Source organism: Phalacrocorax aristotelis, chromosome 2 (genome assembly GCF_949628215.1).
Source record: "Phalacrocorax aristotelis chromosome 2, bGulAri2.1, whole genome shotgun sequence".
NCBI classification, from domain to species: Eukaryota; Metazoa; Chordata; class Aves; order Suliformes; family Phalacrocoracidae; genus Phalacrocorax; species Phalacrocorax aristotelis.
In genome coordinates, this window is record NC_134277.1 from 49,548,753 (window position 1) to 49,567,450 (window position 18,698).

General features: G+C 42.4%; 1 protein-coding gene across 7 annotated transcripts in view; it reads right to left on the reverse strand.

Annotated features, from left to right (window-relative positions):
- Positions 1 to 1,216: 1,216 nt before the first annotated feature.
- The window catches only part of ULK4 (unc-51 like kinase 4), a 248,917-nt gene continuing 231,435 nt past the window's right edge, over positions 1,217 to 18,698 (reverse strand). For 4 of the 7 annotated variants that reach the window (XM_075083469.1, XM_075083468.1, XM_075083467.1 and 1 more), the window contains 2 exons: positions 4,618 to 4,706; positions 1,217 to 1,630 (listed from right to left, as the gene is read on the reverse strand). In XM_075083469.1, coding sequence (XP_074939570.1) covers positions 1,546 to 1,630; positions 4,618 to 4,706 — 174 coding nt within the window. In that variant the 3' untranslated portion in view covers positions 1,217 to 1,545. The remainder of the gene's footprint in view (positions 1,631 to 4,617; positions 4,707 to 18,698) is intronic. The other 3 variants (XR_012659008.1, XM_075083470.1, XM_075083471.1) reach the window with 1 other exon arrangement.

Genomic DNA, 18,698 nt, shown 5'->3' on the forward strand with positions numbered 1-18,698 from the left:
GGAGGAAGATCCTTTACGTACAAACCATCAGCTGGTCCAGTAGCACAGACGTATTTTCGGGTGTCCTCAGTCTTCAGTCACTGTAGCTGGAGGCAGGGAAGGTTGCTGGCCAATTCATAGACTGCACATCTGCCTGGTGCAGCTGCCACCAGCCTCTGCCGCGAGCGAACAGGCCCTGGCAATTCTACTTCAGTGCCACAGTTTGCCAACAGGAGAGCAGAGGGGTCTTGGCTGTGCAGGATCAGGGCTCAGGTTGGGATCCCAAGGTGCTGAGAGCTGAACAAATCAGGCTTGTCTCCCTTTTTGCTTGCAGAGGGGCAAACCTCAGCCAGTAACTCGGCTTTGTTCCTCTTGGCCACATGCCCACTAGAAAACTGTTACTATAAAAGATTTTACCAAATACCAGCCAGCAGCTAGCTTTTCCCCATTTCTGTAACTCCAGCTTTAATCCTAGCTTTTAAGCTATGAAAAAGAGCTAGTGATATTTAATGTAAGAAAACAATTCCTGTAAAGTGCACAAGGTGAAATCAGTTTGTTTACCTGGGGGGGGGGGGGGGGGGTGCCTTGCTTGCCTCCAGGTACTCTGGAGAGCTGGGCTGTCCGAGAGCAGGCCTGTAGCAGCAGCTCTCAGTGAGGCCCCTGGGTCTGGGAGGTGTGGCAGGAATGTGCCCCTCTTGCTTGGAAAGACAAACATTAAAAAAAATAAAGAAGTGGTGACAGTACCAGACTTAGCCACGCTGTGCTCACTCAGGGACACCGGGAAAAGGACTTTAACTTTACGCACTCGGGCACCTGCTGGCGCTAGAGGCCACGTCGTGGGGTATCCACTTTTACTGGGGATAAATGACAAACCGCCAGGCTCATCAGCTCCCCTAGTCTCAAAAAGCAGCTCCAGCCAGGAGCACTGGCGGCTGAGACCGACGCTCCACCAAACCTGTGCCGTGCTGGGCACACAGTCTCACAAAAAAAAAAAGCCCAGCGTACCGAGTAAAAACCTTTTTTTTTTTTAAAAAAAGTATCACGCGTGCCATGTATTCACACAGCCTCTACGTGATCGCAGGGGTTGGTCCTGCTTGTGTGAGATGGAGAATCGTGCCAGGCATAGGCATGAGGTGACCCCTTGAAATGAACAGCCAAGGTGTTCACCTGGTTTAAAAAAAAAAAAAAAAAAAAGCTGAACATTTGTACCAGCAACTTAAAATAGTGAAACACATATTGTGAAATAACTATACTATTTATTTAATTTACACTTTTCAAACTTTGGCTGTCAAGTATTTGAGCTACATCACATAATGCCAGCAAGGCAAAGCAGTAACCAGAAATTCATCCTTACAGGGGTTTAAAAACCAACAAACAAACACAAAAAAAAGACCACCCCACCCAACCACCCTAAAGCCTCCCAAAGGCACACATACAGCCGTACAGAGCTACAGCTCAGCCTGCTAAATTGGTTACGGCTGCTCTGCGCATTCGCCGATGCTCCTGCAGGAATGAGGTGCTGCGCAGCACAAGCTTGCGTGGGTGAGTAGGCCGGACAAAAGCAGTTCACTTGGTAGCCTTGAGATTTTCATGTGCCACCATGCTCAGAATTTCAAATGCCAAGGAAGCAACAGCAACATCGGCATGAGAGCTAGGAATTAAAAACAGTAACATCTATTAGACATTCTTGGGGGAAACTTTTTGTTCAAATCCCACATTTGTCTTCACCTATGCTGGAAAATTCTTAAGAGCCACTTACTACACTACATACCCCACTGTGCAACCAGCGATTCTGCCCTGTAACAAAGCTTGTGTGAAATGAATTTCGGCTTAAATGCACAGTATCTGCTATCTCACACAATTGCCGCTGTAAAAAGAAGATACACGTTATCATGCCCCTCCCCCCCGCCATGAATGTACACGTTCAGCTTGACAGAAAAATGTGTTTTTCAAATGTGTTTTCATACGTACAGCCCTCTCGACGCAGCCGTTCTCTGCCATGCAGGCAGGCGGTTGCCCACCTCCTGCAAGGAAGACTGACTGCCCCACCACACACAGTTCTGCCGGCTTGAGCCTGAATGGTGGCGTCTTCCCCCTTAGCTTCCTCACCTAAGATTTTATACATATTTTGCCTATTTTGTCCTGGAAACACATGTTTTTCTCTTGGAACAGAGGCTCTAACACATTACTGCTAGTCCACAGAAACAAATTGGGGTCTTTGGGTTTTTATAGCCTACCATCCGTCATCTTTAGCTTAGGAAGGACACTGGTAGACCAATCTGCACCTTCCTTGGTTGCTGCTAATGACAAATACCTACCAACACTCCATGTTCTGGGGAACGCAGAGCTAGCCAGGAAACCCAAATGATCAGTCCTCATTATGTAAGCCAATGTTTAATGATCAGCAGTTTAAACCAGAAAATTTAGTTATCTGTAACAAATTCATCTTGGCAACTGGCTTCACTCAGCAATAAATGGCTATGATCCCACATTTTAATGTGTGGATTTGATTCCACGTAGCTACTAAGCAGAATGGGTTGTTTATGTGTCCCTCTCAAACTGCCTGTTCCGACTAGCCGAGGCGGTATCTCAGAGAGGGCGTTTGGCAGCCCATGGCTGCTCCATGGCAGCAGGAGAGCCCCGAACGCCACTTGCAGGCCAAGCAGTGCCCCTCTCTCGGCACGTGAGTGCTTGGCTGGTATCCTCCTCCTGCCGCACGGGCAGAGCGAAAGGTTAGAAACCTGTCTGTAAAAAATGAGCAAAGCAAAAACACTCCCCAGTCACCTCAACTCAGTGATAGTATGTGGGTGGAAGGGCCTGGGAGGTCAGACTACTAGGAGGATGGCTTAGATCCAGGATCTCGGTTGTAGCCTTCTCCAAAATGTTTCCAGTTCTGCATGAGATACAGAGAGGCTTCTTAATCTGGTTCAAAGCACAGGTGAGGAGACCAAGTTTATTACGTCACAAGGAATGTTCTGGGAAAGATGTCACATAAGAGAATCTGGGGAGATGGCAGAACAGCCACAACCTCCATAAACAAAATGGCCATTCAGGTAAAGCTGATTAAGCTCGCTAACCCCGGGCTTCTCCTGCCTGCCCACTGCCAATTTACCCATGTCCGAGTCCATTACAGCCCTCAGATCCATGCCGAACCCCTCCCAGTTTGCTCTGGAGGCAAATGGATAGGGACGTGTGTTCCCCAAAGAAGGGGTGGGGGGGAAATGAAATCCACGAACTGCTGCAAAGTGGGAGCTCGGCACAGCAAAGGAACTTGGCTTTACCATTACGTATCAACACACTCGTCACCGGCATCAGCTAGAATTTGGTCTACTGAGCATCTTGTGTCAAATAAGAGTGAGTGCTGTTTATTCTGGACTCTGTAGTATGTGGTTTTCTGAGTACAGAAATGTATAGATAACAGACAATTAGAGGAAGCCAAAAAAGCAAACTCAAAGACAGCAACCGAGCTGTCTAGTGCAGCTAACACTGAAATGCTACAAAAGACTGAAAACTAGTTCAGAAAGAAGAAAACCCCGTCTTTCCCCACTGTCATCTTCAGTGGTGATGCCAGTGTCTCCCTTGGGGAGAGCTGACGTTTTATTTTAGTTAGATAATTTAATGTGTCATACAAAAACCCATGAGTCAGCAGCTGAGTATGCAAGAGGGATGCAGACTGCTCTCGACAGGTTTGGTTAGTCCTTGGTGTGCATCTCCTTACACTCACCACGTTCCAACATTTCCTCTTCACGGATGCCCACGTCCCCCCTTCCTTCCAGCACAGGGTACACCCTGTCATAATGTTGAGGAGCCCATTTTCCCAAACAGCTGACCCATATAAAGCCCGCATTCGGGAGCACAAAGAGCGCCGAAAAAATTACCTTAGTGTTTCAAAAACTGATCTATAAACTATAATTTCTCTCTCAATTTTAGTTCTACCAGGAATGAAACGCAGCCTAACAGCCCACGGTAGGAGTGTGAAATTTGTTCCGAGGGGCAGAGAACAGTAATTCATTCATTCATATGTCCAAGGGGGATTAGATGACGGAAAGTCTACAGGAGATGAGCTGAGGTTTGGCCAACTTGTTGGGACTAGGACCTGAGTTCTTGCAGAGGAGGCCGTGGCATTCCCCAAAGTCTCCTGCCTTCTCAGAGAAGCCACAGGTATTCTTAAACAAAAGTAGTTCTGTTCTTCAGCTGCGCATTTGAAAGTAATCAGCTTGCAAGTGCACCAAACACAATTACTTTAAAACAGGGCACAAACATCACATTGTGCATCTAGCCCACTCCGCCAAGAACCACTGACCAGTATCCTGTCATTGAGGCCAAGTGTTTGGAACAAAATAATATATTAAAAAAAAAAGGAAACCGACACATGTGCACACACATTGCGCAGGACTCTGCAGCACAGTGGGGCTCGCCGCAGCTGGGGATCAAAGCACGCCGCCGCCGCGGCAGAAACGCCTGCAAGCTCTGAATGAGAGTAGTTTGGAGGAGAGCAGTGTAGGGAGGGGGGCCAGGGACAGAAACCTGAGAAGCTTGTACTGCACAGAGGGCGATTACAGGAGAAGACCATCACAGACAAAAGAGGAGGCGAGCGCTCTCAGCCCTGGAAATTCCTGAAAGCCTGAGGGAACTCACCTGGCAGTTTGGGCCAGGCTCTCTAGAGCTTGGATAAGAGCATCACCATCATTCTTCAGGCTCTCCGAGCGCTTCTCGTTTGAAGTTATCTGGAACAAAAAGAAAGAACCGTTATCAAAGGCTTCGCAAGAAATTCCTCTCTGTCGGTTTTTTGTGGGATAGGGGAGAGGGAAACAAGTTCTAGCATTTATTACAATTCTAAATGGAATGTGACATTAAAGAGACCCAAGAGAAAGCCTCTTCTACTGAACAGGATTGAATTTTAGGCACCGGCCATCTAAAATGTTTTGACCTAATTAATGAGATTCACTCTTGTTCTGTGTCCCGGTACGTGTGCAAATTCACACATCACAGTCTGCCAATCCTGATTTCATCCTTAGTTCCAATGCAAATACAAGCCCCATTTAATCTGAATTCCAGGGAGATCTTGGGGGAGGCAGTCATTTCCATTTCTCACTTCAGGGAAAAAATAACCAAACTTGTATCAGCCTTCAGATCAGGGTACGTGGGGCTTCTCAGAGACGAGCGAGGTTAAAATCACTGCAACATTACGAGTTGCGTACTGAAATTTTTCTCATCCCCCATCAGAGATTAGGTATATTACCTGCACGGGACTGGCGCCTACAGAGCAGGGGACTGAGCAACCAGAGCTACATGCACTTTTGTGTCAAGTGAATCCTGATTATAGCTGATTTTGCTGCTGGTGTGTGTTAATACGCTAATATGAAATGACTGGTTTATTGTTTCTCCAGCTTTAAGCAGCGTAACCACACAGCTCCAGGCGGCCGCACGTTTCCTGACCAGTTAAGCAGGTGAACGGGAAGGTCACGGGGGACACAACATGGAGTCGCACAGCACTGTGGTGCAGACAGACACTGAATACTTGGCAGCTTGCTGAAGAAGCTCTCGTATCTCAAAAAATTACTCAACAAAAGGTTTGCGTGTCAGTTCCTACTTGCAAAGGTAAATAAATCTTGGCCAAAGAGAAAGGAAAAGAGGAGGACCGGAGCAGCTGATTACTTCAACACCGGAGGAGTTGACGCTTGAAACAACAACTTTTAATCCCAAAATTTGGCAAGGACTTATAAGCTTTAGCGTGCTGCAGCTGGCCCTATTTACCATTGATCAAGCATCTGGGCCATAGGCTGTCACATCTCCCTCTTAAATCACAAGAGAAGCTGTATTTACAGCTGCCATCCTACCGTAATTTATCAGCAGCGATTCTGCAACAACACTGCCACTACATCTATAATCATAACATCCTGTGGTTAAGCAGAAACAGGAACAGGGACCTGTCTGAAGTAAAGTAAAATGTATCCTGTGTGTTGAAAAAAAACCAGCGATGCCATTACCCAAGTACAAATCATTGCTAAATCCTGATAACAGGTCATTAAACTTTCTTACTTTTGTGGGGTTTATATCTGACCCTTTCAGTTGATATTTCAGTAATCCACTCTTTTTTATTTGTCACCCGTTAGACACAGAAGATGTTGTGTAATCTGGGCTCTGAATGCGAGAACAACACCCCACGTAATAGTAGCAATACAGGTGCAATACAGGGGGGGAATGTGCTTTCACCACAAGATGTTCCTTTCTATTCGTAAAGAGTGCTCACGCCTCTACCAAACGCTTCCCCCAACTTCTGCAGCTCACCAGCCGCTGCCACGTTCTTCGCTTTCACCGCATTTGCCGCCCTTGTTTATCCTGCATGCTTGAAAGATGAAGAGGTCGCGGCGGGAGGAAGGGCACCGAAGACTCGATCATGCTCCATAAAACTCTGAGGTCAAATAGAGGTTACAGATATCTCTAATTCTAATACATCCCAACTCTCGGGTGCTGACATCTGTACGCCCCTCAGAGCCTTTTAACAAATTAGCTTTTGTGCATTATGCATAGACAGAACATTCAAAATAGGCTCAACTATAAAACCTGTACCAATAAAAAAATTTTGATTCTAAATTGCTCTATTTAAAACAATAACTTAGTCCAGCGGAGTCACAGGGTCTGACTGTAAGCTTGCCCGTGTTGCAGCATGCCTTGTGCCATTATTAAGAATACATTTCTGTGGACACAATGCATTTGAATGAAAAGGATTAAAACAGCTTTATATGCTCATGAATCGTAATGGACTGAACAGAAGACCCATGAGATCATCTGCCCATCTCCCTATTATACCTCACTGTTCAGAGAGCAGCTTTCAGCCACAAGCAACGGGCTGCTGTGATATCCATCCGTAGGGGCTACTCCCCTCCCTAATAAAATGTTTTAGTAAGAATCTTTCAGCAGTAAAGGTGGGACCACAAGGAGGGGAAGGATCAGACCTTTAACATCATGGACGCACTGTTTAAGCTAAGTCTAAAACAAATATAGGACACATTTTCTTGAGAGCATGAACTGACAGCTTCGCACAAGCCGAGGGGTGTTGGCGAAGAACAGACCCATCCAGGCGGCAGTGCCACCTGCATGCACAAACGGAGAACCTGCACAGGAAAAACGCGTCTGTACGGATTCACGTGGGCTTCCACGCCCACTCTTGACCACCAGTGTCCAGAAAACTGCTTTCACCAGGCATCCACACCACAGGCCTGGGAGAGGATCAACGCTGCAGTAGCAGGAAAGCTGCGGGCTGAATACAGGGTGAGCTGCCAGTGCCCTGCAGCCAGCTGGACCCAGCTGCCTATTGTTTCTGTCAGTGCTCCCATGCTCTTACTGCTCGGACCGCTAGCACTTATTTGCCCTTTATATCAGGCTGCATAGTAGATCTGATTGCTCCCTGAGTGATCAGAAGGTCTCTCGCATACGACAGATTAGATCTGGCTTCACATAAAGCTCATGAAAAATACTGCCTGAATCACTGTTACTTTCAAGACCCAAGATAACACTTTACCCATTTTCTTATTTAAAATTTGTTCTGGTTCTGTCTTCATTTTGTTCCATAGATAAAAATAAATTGTGACAGCACATAAACCCATCAGTAACCAAACTTTTAGAAATTAATGGATTTTTCACATTTCATTATCTTTTTCTTCTACCCAGCATCGCTGTGTCTTTTATCCACACCAGTTCTAGTTCTTGTTCACTTAGAATTTTAACAACTAGTTTAATGATCTCATGTAATATTGCTATTTGTTAGGGCTGGCTACAACACATATTCAATGACATAATCAATAGCTATTCCTTTAATTAAAAATGTAATTAAGCCTCAGTTTAGTTGTACAGTCACTGCACTTCAATAAGAATTTCAAATGGATATTTCTTTATTAAACTAATAGCCATTCAGCACCTTTTCTCTCTTCAATTCTGTTAAACAAGGATGAGCCATAAGGAATACCATAACTGTTATGTAAAGATCAGTATTTCCTAAAATTTAGGATCGCTGTTGAGGTTTTATGGTGCTGCTAAAGGTGAGTGCAGGAAAAGAGAAAATATAAAACATAGCTGGAAGATCGTCTTCACTAATAAATTGATGAGTTTTGGATTCTTGGTCTAAGAAGTTATTTTTGCAATTCAAGTTTCGAGAAAGCATGGAAACCTACAGACAATTACTTTTCTTAGGCCTGGTTTCATAATACTGAACTGCTTTATCTGATTATTCATAACTCACATTTTGTAATTTATGACTGAGTTAAATGACCTAACTAGTAAACTGCTCTCGCACCATTTTGAAGAGAAAGAAATTCTCCCGCTTTGTTGAGGTTTCAAGTAAACCGTAGGCTTGATGCCTGTGAAGTAAACCAGGAAATAATGCAAAATATTGATCAGGTAAAAATAAGGAAACTTTTTTGGATGAAGAAAGGCCTCAGGAGCATATTTTGCTGCACCTTCAAGTTTTATCTTCTTAAATAAACAACTGCTGAAGATGTTTACCACTTCTATGCTCAACAGATACTTTTCTACAAGCCATCACCACGCCCGCACGCACAGATACGAGCAAGGCATTTCATAAATGCTCTTTCTCACAAACTGGCTTTTTCTGTTTCCCAAACACCCTCAATATTTTCACCTCATAAAGTGATGCTTCTTTACTTTTTCCTCAAAAGGCAATACAATTAAGCTAATTACTTTTGTAGGATTAGTTAGCTCAAGTTCTTGCTCAACTTTACCAACACTGGCTGAGAGCAGCCACACAGGTAACACAGGAGCTGCTGTGGGCTGGTTTATCAGAACCACCAGATACTCGTAGGTCCAATGTTAACATCGCTTGAATATCAACACATGCTGTGAATAAAGTACCACTTAACGCCCAGCTGGAGGCTTTTCTGTGAATGGGAATTGTATCTTCAGCTAATACTGCAGTAAAAACAATCACCAATGTATTTTTTCTGTGCACTAACTGGGGCCCTATGTAGGACATGAAATATATTTAAAAATAATAAGTTTTCAGAATCAAAAAATGTAAAGAATTAAGGACGCTGCTATTAACCCCTAGACACCATTTCAAATAATGTCTTCACAGTACGTGATGTCCCCACGATTTTAAATGTGCATTTCAGACTTCTCATTCCTGCTGATACCTTTGACTGGCTGAAGGCACTGTCAGTAGGATGCAGAGCTTTTCATCCCCACCCAAAGCTGCTGTTTCAAATGCTGTCTGGGCTGGTGGTGATTGAAAGTTGATGGCTATTCACAGCTGCTTAGTGTGACCGTATTTCTACTTTTTAAGGAACAAATGTCAGAAAACATAGTGGCATCAAAAACATCACTATAGCTGATGTGACAGCCCAGCAAATAAGTCAATGGGATGGTAACTTCAGAAATGAGGCACAATGCCTGGGCTGGAGGAGAAAATCTTCCAGTGTTGCGGCTCATCTTATGCCTATCCCAGGGCATTTAATGGTACTCTTCCTCCCAGGCTGTCAGCACTGAGCTATTCACAGGCACTGCAGTAATCAAATAAAACACGTCACTTGGTTTGTAATTCACAACTCACGACAACACGGCCAGAAATATGCAGCTGTTCCTTCTTAACGGAGGAGCATGCTAACCAAGAATATACTGCAAAGAGGGAGTCATTCGGGTGAGCATCTATGTGAAATAAAACTAATGGATCCATTGATTGCGTTCTAACTTACTGAATATAAATATTTCTTTCAAAATAAATCCCTCTCCAAGCATACACATTGAGTTGGCATTGCCCAGAGGAGATATATCCAGCAGATCTGTCACGTCCCATGACGGATCGAATGGATCCATCACTTCTATAGGCCTGCACGTTTGTTTACTCTTACAAAGTAATGTAGACCTACCTTTGCGTAATGAAGGGCCAGACCAAATAAAGCATCTGAAGCCTATAAAGTAGAGGCTATAAGGATTACATTCTAGGTGTCAGCCCCCAGAGAGGAATCCTGAGCACAGACTGAGATACCTGCACAGTGCATGGGGAGTGATCAGTTGCTGAAGGGCATGGAAACCTGCATGTTGAGCATGAAGTTATCTGACTTCCCTCTCCTCTCTGGAGCTGAGACTGCTAACACAGCAAATGAAAACTCATGGTCCAGACAGAGGAGACCACAACTCCAAACCTTTTCTCAGTGCCCCCACACCAGGCTATGGGCTCCTGTGCTTTCCTGCAGTCCTCTCCCCTTTTCTAGGGAAGTAGTGAAGGTCACATTTGTGTTGCTGCAGCAGTTTCCACTGGATGGGGAGAGGCAGGGAGGTTTGGATGGTTCCCATGCAGCGAGGGAATAACACCAGGGCACAGGGACTCGGCAGGGAGGCAAGAGGCAGCGCGGCCCTCCAGGTCAGAGAAGTTAAGCCTGAACTCTCATTTACCAACAGAGCACTCTAGCTATTAGGGCAATTTTATATCTGTGGCAGGAATTTTAAAAAAAATAAACCCAGAACAACTAAAAACCGCAACAAAAATTCCCAGGTATCTATAGTGGCCTTTTGTGAGGTGTTTAATCTGGCATTTGTTAAACGTGGTTGAAGCAGGCACATTGGACAGGACCCTTCAAAGCACTGAGGTGCAAACAATTTGCAGGTTGTTTAACGAAAACTAATGGTAACTCTTGCCAGGCTATACAAGTGTAACAGAGGAGCACCCGAGGACAGTGTGCTCACAGAGATGCCGCACTAGGATGGCCACAATTTATTTTTGCTGTCTTCATAACGTACGAGAGCTCGTTCTAAAATTGTAAAAACCTTCCTGGCATTCCCCCCAACACAGCATGCTTCCTTACTACTCTTCTCTCTACACATGGTTCAGCCAGAGAGAGACAGACGCAAAACGTGTGTGTGGGAAGAACAAATCAAGTCAGACAAGTTATATTTATGTTACTAATTGCCAACTCATTTGAACAGGCCTGAGCAATGCTGCTGGACCATAAAAACAAGAAATGAAAGTTACAAAAGCATGAGTGTTCCAGGTGTGCTTTGGCAAGCATATTGCAGTCAGGGATTGCAGACACACAATTACAAAGACTTTGTGGCCTTCAGATCCTGCAAATACATGTGAAAACAAGCAGGTATCTGTGACAAAAAAAACCCCTACATCAGACAGCTTAGCTCTGATTTTAGAGTTCAAAAATCTTTTTTGTTTTTCTTCTTTATGGATAAAATTCTTGTTCCACTGAAGTCAGCAGCAAACTCCTTTTGACTTTGATAAGGCCAAGATTTCATTCAACGTGTTTTGTTTTCTTCTAATTTGTATGTGTGTGCAGGTTTATTCTAAGTTCAAAGCAATTTCCACCGTTAACTTGGAAACGTACCAGTTTCCTGGCAGTCTGAAAGCCACACTGTCTCGAGGACTGTTCACAGAGAGACAAGGAATGTCTCCCACAAGCTATATAATGGATAATTGATTTTGGACATTTCTTGACACCTTCCACTTTGAAGCTATTCTCTGCCCTTCAGCATATACATAACGCACACAAAGACAAGCTCTGTGATTGTTGTAAAACTGTAAAATTACCAACTCTAAGGGGCATTGTCTAAGCATAAGAGGAGATTCGTAAAACCACGGGGTAATTATTGAACAGAAGACTGCTCTCTCTCTTGTTTGATTTTTTGATTTGTTTTTTATTGTTTGCAGTGGTCTCACCTCACTTTCAGGAAACGTAAGATGTCTTTATAACCCAGAAAATATCCATTATCATAGCTTCCATCCTCTGTAACTAGTGAGTTTAAAATATTTACACACACAGAGAACTGGATAGGGCAATCTCTTCACACCCATTAGAACCTGCTGTCCACAGCAACTTCATTAGCAAAAGTAACCTGCAGTCTTGCCTGGCAAAAGGTGTCTCAAAGGTGCTACAAGGAGACTTCCACATAGTGTTGACAAGTTACACATGCTCGTAAGCCCAACAGCAATATGACATTAAAACTAAACACTTGCCACCCTGTTGCTGGTGATCTCATCTGCAAATGCAGGTTCATCTGTCATCTGCATGCTAACGACTCCCTGAGGTACCACTTCAGACTAGTTTCACTCTGTCCAAACAATGATCCCAGCTGGCCTCAAACATCAGCTTTCGCAAAATGAGGCCACATACCGAGCTTACACAAACCTCCCAAGCCCCTCAGATCCCTCCTTCTGCAGCTCCCAGGCAGCTGCCTGTCCTCACCTTGCTGTGTGTGATGAGACCACCACCTCTCAGGTACGGCTCATCCTGATGGTCTCATATGACTTGCCCTTACAAAAGGAACAGGGAAATCCACTGGAATAATTTTTTATTACCACAGCAGGTCCAGTTTTGGCTCAGATCCTATGTTTATGTTCGTTTAGGAGCTACTATAGAGGGTCCTGGTAGTGTTAGATTAAAAAAAACCACCAACACCAAACTAGAAGCAGCTAGGAACACACACTGTAAACCAACACAACAGGTTCTCTGCGTATCTAGATTTCCCCTCAAGTTCACAATTCCCTAGATCTCTCATATTCAAATGTCCTTCATAGTCTCTGTTCATAAACTTTTCTCCTAAAATAGCTTCTGACAAGTAACTTCCAGTCCCTCTTAAATGTTGATTCCCGTAACTCTTCTTTGAGTGCCACTGTCTTTTATGGGCTAATAAATTCAACTCATGAATAAGATCCCTGAATTCCAGCATCTCTCATCCCTTATATCTCCCTGTAAAATCACAAAATAGTCTGACTGCAAAGTTTTTTTGGAGTTATATCCAACTTTCATTGATATGCTCCATGGGTTAGGGATGGCCGCCTTTTCATTACATGTTCTTTTCAAGTTCATCTAGTACAGCTGAACCCAGATCTTTCACTGCCACATTTCATGCTATGACAACTCAAATAATTGCAAATATTTATACACTTGTAAGGGTAAGAACCATTACTACAGATAACTCATCTTCTTGCTATTAGGAAAACCAGCGACACCCAGAACATATTGGAAAGTGCTGACCTTTAAATGGCAATTACTGTACAGGAGAAGTATGTAAGCAACCAAGCAATTACCAATTTCATACATGTTTTTATATCTAGGGACACAAACACCTGAGCAGCTGTGCCTGTGATGCCCAGGTGAACTGGACAAATGCCTAGGAACTGCCAAGCAGCTGCAGTTTACTGAGGAATTTGAGTTTTAATGCATACAGCCTCCAAAAAAATAATACCTCCAACCTGACGTTTTCCCTTGTCCTGCTTTAAAATGGTCCTTGTAAAGATAAAAGACTACCATGCCTTGACAAATGCAGAGTGATGTGAACAGATGCTGTCAAGTTGTTCTTATACAGATCCACTGATGCAATTCAAGTCTGATCTAGCATGCAAAATCCCCAGCTTCCCCTGAGCAGAACCTTTATATGGCATTGATTAACTTTCATAGACGATGAAACAAAATTGGAAAGCTCATGCTCACACTGGTTATAATCTGGACTGGAACACAAGACTCCAACAACTAAAAATCTGTACAATTTGACTTAATGTTTTAGATTTACCATTCCAAGAACAGCAGGGATATGATGAGTTAAATTAAGAACTAACAGAGATTATGAAAAATACATACTTAAAGAATAGAAAAAGTAGGAAAATCTTGTTAGAAAATCATTATGAACTATGATTTTGAGCTAAATTAAATGATTAAAGCATTAGACATTAGTTCCTTTGTAGCCCCTACAGACTTGGTTTCTTTGGATACATAAAACTTGGACATAGAACCCTTGAGGTTTCTTAAGTACCAAACATGGATAGTTTTTCACTTATTGAAAAAAGACAAAAAAAAAGTCTGATGATTTTTTACGAGGGGAGAAAAGCATCATTATATTTATGCTTTATGTAAAAAGCAACTAGGAATGTAAATGACTGAACAGGGATATAAGTCTATAAAACACCAATTTCTGAGGAAAATTATGCTTTATGTAACGGTTCAATTTCCATAAAATTGTAAAAACTGTCATAAAACCAAATGGACTTCTGAAATCGATGCTTGCATATTGTCATGTGACAGATGGCTCTGACTGCCTGGCAGAGAGCGAAGAGCTACCTAGTTGGTCCTTACTGACCCCAGAGAGAATAATTTTGGTCTATTCACATTTTTTTTTTTAATGAGCCCAGTTGCATTTAAGTATCTTTATGGCAGCTAGTAAGTCATCCATGTGCAATTACAGAGAAGAGGTCAAAAGGAAGTAATAGTGATGAGCCCAACAGATGACACAGCTAGGCAATCTCAACAGTATTGCACTATGTAAAATTACAGTGCACTGAAACACCAAATGAGTCCAGCAATCCTTTTGTGCCCACAGAAACAATGAATTGGGACTCCATAACGAAAACAACAGTGATAGTCACTGAGAATTACACTGGCTTTGAATTATGAATCGAATAAACAGGTTGCAGGTTTCAGAACTGCCAGTTTCGTTGTACAGCCCGAAGCAAAACATCTGTCCATGTGAAGGGAGAGAGTATTCTTCATTGCTGACCGTGGCAGTATTGTTTTTTGGGCGGGTCCCGTATCTATTCATAATCATACTGAGCTCCCAGTACCCAAATACGAGCACAGTGCTAATCATTGTGTGTGTGTGGAGCATTTGGAAAGCAAACATGTTCCAAACAAGGGGGTAAGAAACTTCCCCCAGGAACATGGGTTCACAGTATGTCAGCCACTGAAATAAAGACTTTTCATTCTTGCTGCTCTCTGAAATTAAGGGCAGGTCCCATATTTGATAACCCCTCCGTCAATGTCATTAAAGAGCAGCCATTACAGATTGACTGAATACTTCAGTGTCAGTTGTAAAAAGAACCATGAACCAAAATGGCAGCCCAAATCTGCACTTAATGCAGACACACATATATTTTCAGACTTACACTACTTATTCCAAATAAACAGAATAAAATTTAATGTCTAATGAACAGTTCAATAGGCCAAGTTGCGAGTAAGTGTTCACAGTTACTTCAGAGATCATCCCTACTCACTGCATCTCACAAAAGTCATCAGTACATTCGTGTTTTGGTTTTTCTCAACACTTGCCATTTCATTAAGTTGTGTTTGGACTCCATATGCTTCACCCTTTATGAACCATGCTGTTTCAGTGACATCAAGAAACTAGTGATTTGGCAATTTCATATCTATTTTCTTCTCCTTACCTCAACTTGCGTTTACCCCTACTTGGCTGACCATCACAGTTTCATTGGTGACTGGCAGCAGGAGATTCCTAAGTAGCTTTCCTATGCTTGTATCAATTCATTGAGTTCCAGCTCCTGGCAGCCTGTGTATAAGAGAAACCCTTGCAGCTGTCCCCAGCATAATGCCATCTTACTGTTCTTTATAATAATATTTCAAGAAACAGATGAATATAAGCACTGTGGAATTTCTTTACTGCAACTGCAGAAACAAAAGAGCTCTAAGACAAGGTTAAATGATTTACAGTGGACACTTGCAAAGAGAAGACAAATCACCTTTTTCTCTCAATACAGTGCCGTACAGTCATCTTCATCTTTTCTTATCAGCTGCCACTTCCAACACACGCAAGAAGTGCTCTTATTATGCTAGGGAGCAAGATGGACAAGCTCTTCAACCTGACAGTCTTCTATCAACAATAAAAGAAAAAGATACAAAGACTGTGAGACCAACATGATGTCGCTAACTAGTGACATGAATGGCAATGTACAACTTCACTGTTAATAAAAGAAGTCAGAGAAGACCAAGGCTCATTTTATTTAAGGATAAACTCAAGTACTTGGTAAGTCATCCCTGACAGTATAAAAAGAAAGGCAATGCACGACAGCTCTGAGTAGTAATTCATGGAAGCTAGAGCGAGGGGAAGACGACTAGCTGTCTGTGCGGCTGGTGGGCACGGGAAGGACAATTTTGTCCTAATGCAACTACTGAGTTGTGATCACCAAAATGGGACAAGGCAAAGAGGAATATATCACAGTGTCAAGAAATTAATGTAGAAGTTACAATATACCTGCTTAAATGGTTCACCCTCTCTATGTAGAAGGCTGTGCCTGGCACTGTTACCACAGACACTCCAGCTTATCTTCTCCATTACATAGTTAAATAAATTTTAGCTTAATTAAAACCACGCAATTAAGTAGAGTCAAACAATCACAAGTACTTGAGTTAAAGCAGTTTAAGAAATTACCAACCACTTAGCTAGAATGTGAAATCTATGTATATATGCACCCACTAAATGGCAACGTTAAGCAGGCTGGCTTTAACCACCACTGTTGGTGATTTACACTAACCCATTTTACTCCATGCTGTAAAAGACTGGGGTGTACATACAGTCAGTTGTGTTGTCTCAGGCAAGGCAGTCTTAATTTCCAGCTGAGCAGGCAGCAGCTCCCTCAACTCCTTTGCCTTGATGGCACCATGATGGATGTCCTTATTCTAAAAGCTCACTAAATGTTAAAAATCTGAGCAAGAAATTACTATCAACAGAAGAAAGATGCTAGCACCATTATTTTTAATGCATCCTTATTTTTATAAAACATATCCAAATTGAGTTATGCCATCCATTAGTTACGTGGGCCTGCATTAGCACTGGACTGAGACACGTTTCCAAGTCTGTGGAGTTGGGACAGGAGAGAGGCAGGACAGCAAAGTGGAGGTGGTGGCAGACCAGGCAGGGCAGCAGACTCCACTGCAGCCAGCATCTCAGAGCCTAAACCACGAGCTCACAGACTTTTGCCATGAAAAGGTGGAGATAAGGAGGTAGAGAGCTGAAATGACGAAACTTTCAGTGAAGAAGTAAATCCACAACAAAAGAAGAGTCTGTCCTTCCACTAACACAAAATTTGCTGAATTCCCAAAGAAGAAACCCTTTTTCCTAGAGGAAGTAAACAGTTTATAGGAGAACATTCTCTGGAAGACAAACTGACTGTTTCTCTTTGTAACTCTGTAATGCAGTAGAGATTGACCTTTGCATCCTCATTTTGATGCTTATCTTGAACAAACAGCCTAGAAGTCAATGTCTACAGAGAAAAAATTAGGGAAGTGACTTTTCTCTAAAAGTGCAGAGCAAGTCCTAGGGAAAATTTTAATAAATATGAGTCCAGCTGCTGTGGCTGAATGTTAACCAGCTTTGTGATGCAGTGTTTATTTGGCTATGAAATGCTTGCTGAGACAAGTTAAATTTCAATCTTGAACCATACTATTAAGGCTTTCAGGGAGAAAATGATCCTTCATGGCTTTTGTTATCTCAAAATATGTTATATTTCAGTATTAGCAGAAGAACAAACATTTTCTTACTTTATACATGCATCAGCTTTTTGCTTTTACCTCGTGGGTGAATTTAGCATTCAAGGAATGGATACCCTGACTAAAGCCAACCCTAATGAATGCAAGGGTTCTGACAAACTTCGCCCACGCAGATCGGGCAGTGAACCTTATACCTAGCTTACAGCACTGCCACTTCTGCAGTCTTGGCTTCAGCTGAATAGACAATCATATCGAACTGTGTACAAAACTGGCTACCAGCTACCCTGCTTTCAGCTATGATCTAATTGGGATGTGAAGTGGATATTTTTTCCTCTCATTTTCTTTTTGACTATGGAGAAAAAAATATAGAGTTCTATTATCGCACGGTAATATTCATAATAAATACACACAGGTTCCAAAGAAAGCATTTCTAACTTAATAAAGCAGTTTGTTTTCTCTTAGAGGTTTCAAGTTAAAACTCCTCAGACATTTTTGCTGATGAGCAGCTAATTACATCATTGTTTTGCATTTGCTGTTGCACAACTACCATGAACAAGGTGTGCCTGAAAATTAGATGTTGCAGCCCATACACTTAACCTGATTAGGTCAATAATTTACATATTAACACAGTTACGGAAATGAAAGCTGACAGATCCTAGTTAAAAAAGAAGTCATTATATACTCTTACACTCTATTCTTTTAAAAACATGGGACTTAAATGTTTTCAGACGCAGAACGAACATCTGGATGCCTTCCACAAGATACTGCCTTTTGCTCCTGTACACACTGTGGCTGTCAATCTTATAACTCTGTCCTCCAGGACAAGGTAACTGAGTCACAGTGCAAACTTAATCACATCACAACACAAAGCTGATGCGATGATCTCATTACTGTTCCAGGAAAAGGAATAAACTCAATTCCTATTTACACCAGCAAATCTAGCTTTCAGCAAAGACATACAAAAGCCCTGACCACATAACAGGGAGAACAAGTAACGTGAGTGGCACCCTATTAAGGAAACTATTAACGTAAGCGAGATAGTGACATTGAGACTTTTAAAGAAAGTCTCAGTGCTTTGTCAGAGGATTTCTGAATTTTAAAGGAGTTTTGAAGTTTAGCCAAATCTATGATCCTTTTTGGTAAGGTTAAGTTACCTGGAAGTTACCTTTATGTCAGGTTAAAAATAATTTTGTACATTAAAGAAGAGATTTATTGCACTATTTCAAGCACTCAACCCAATCTAATTGGCTAGGAGTTTCGTTTTGAAGCTTTTCACCCTTCTTTTAATATTGTATTTGGATTATTTTCTAGCACAGTATCAGACATGCAGAAACAAAATCTAAAATTACTAAATCTGACTTAAAAGAATACCTGTCTGATCAAAGCCTCTAGCTCACTTGTGTTAGGGTTTTTTGGTTGGTTTTTTTTTGTTTTTGTTTGGTCTTTTTTTAGAGCTAACTAGCAGGAAAAGTCTTATCTTCT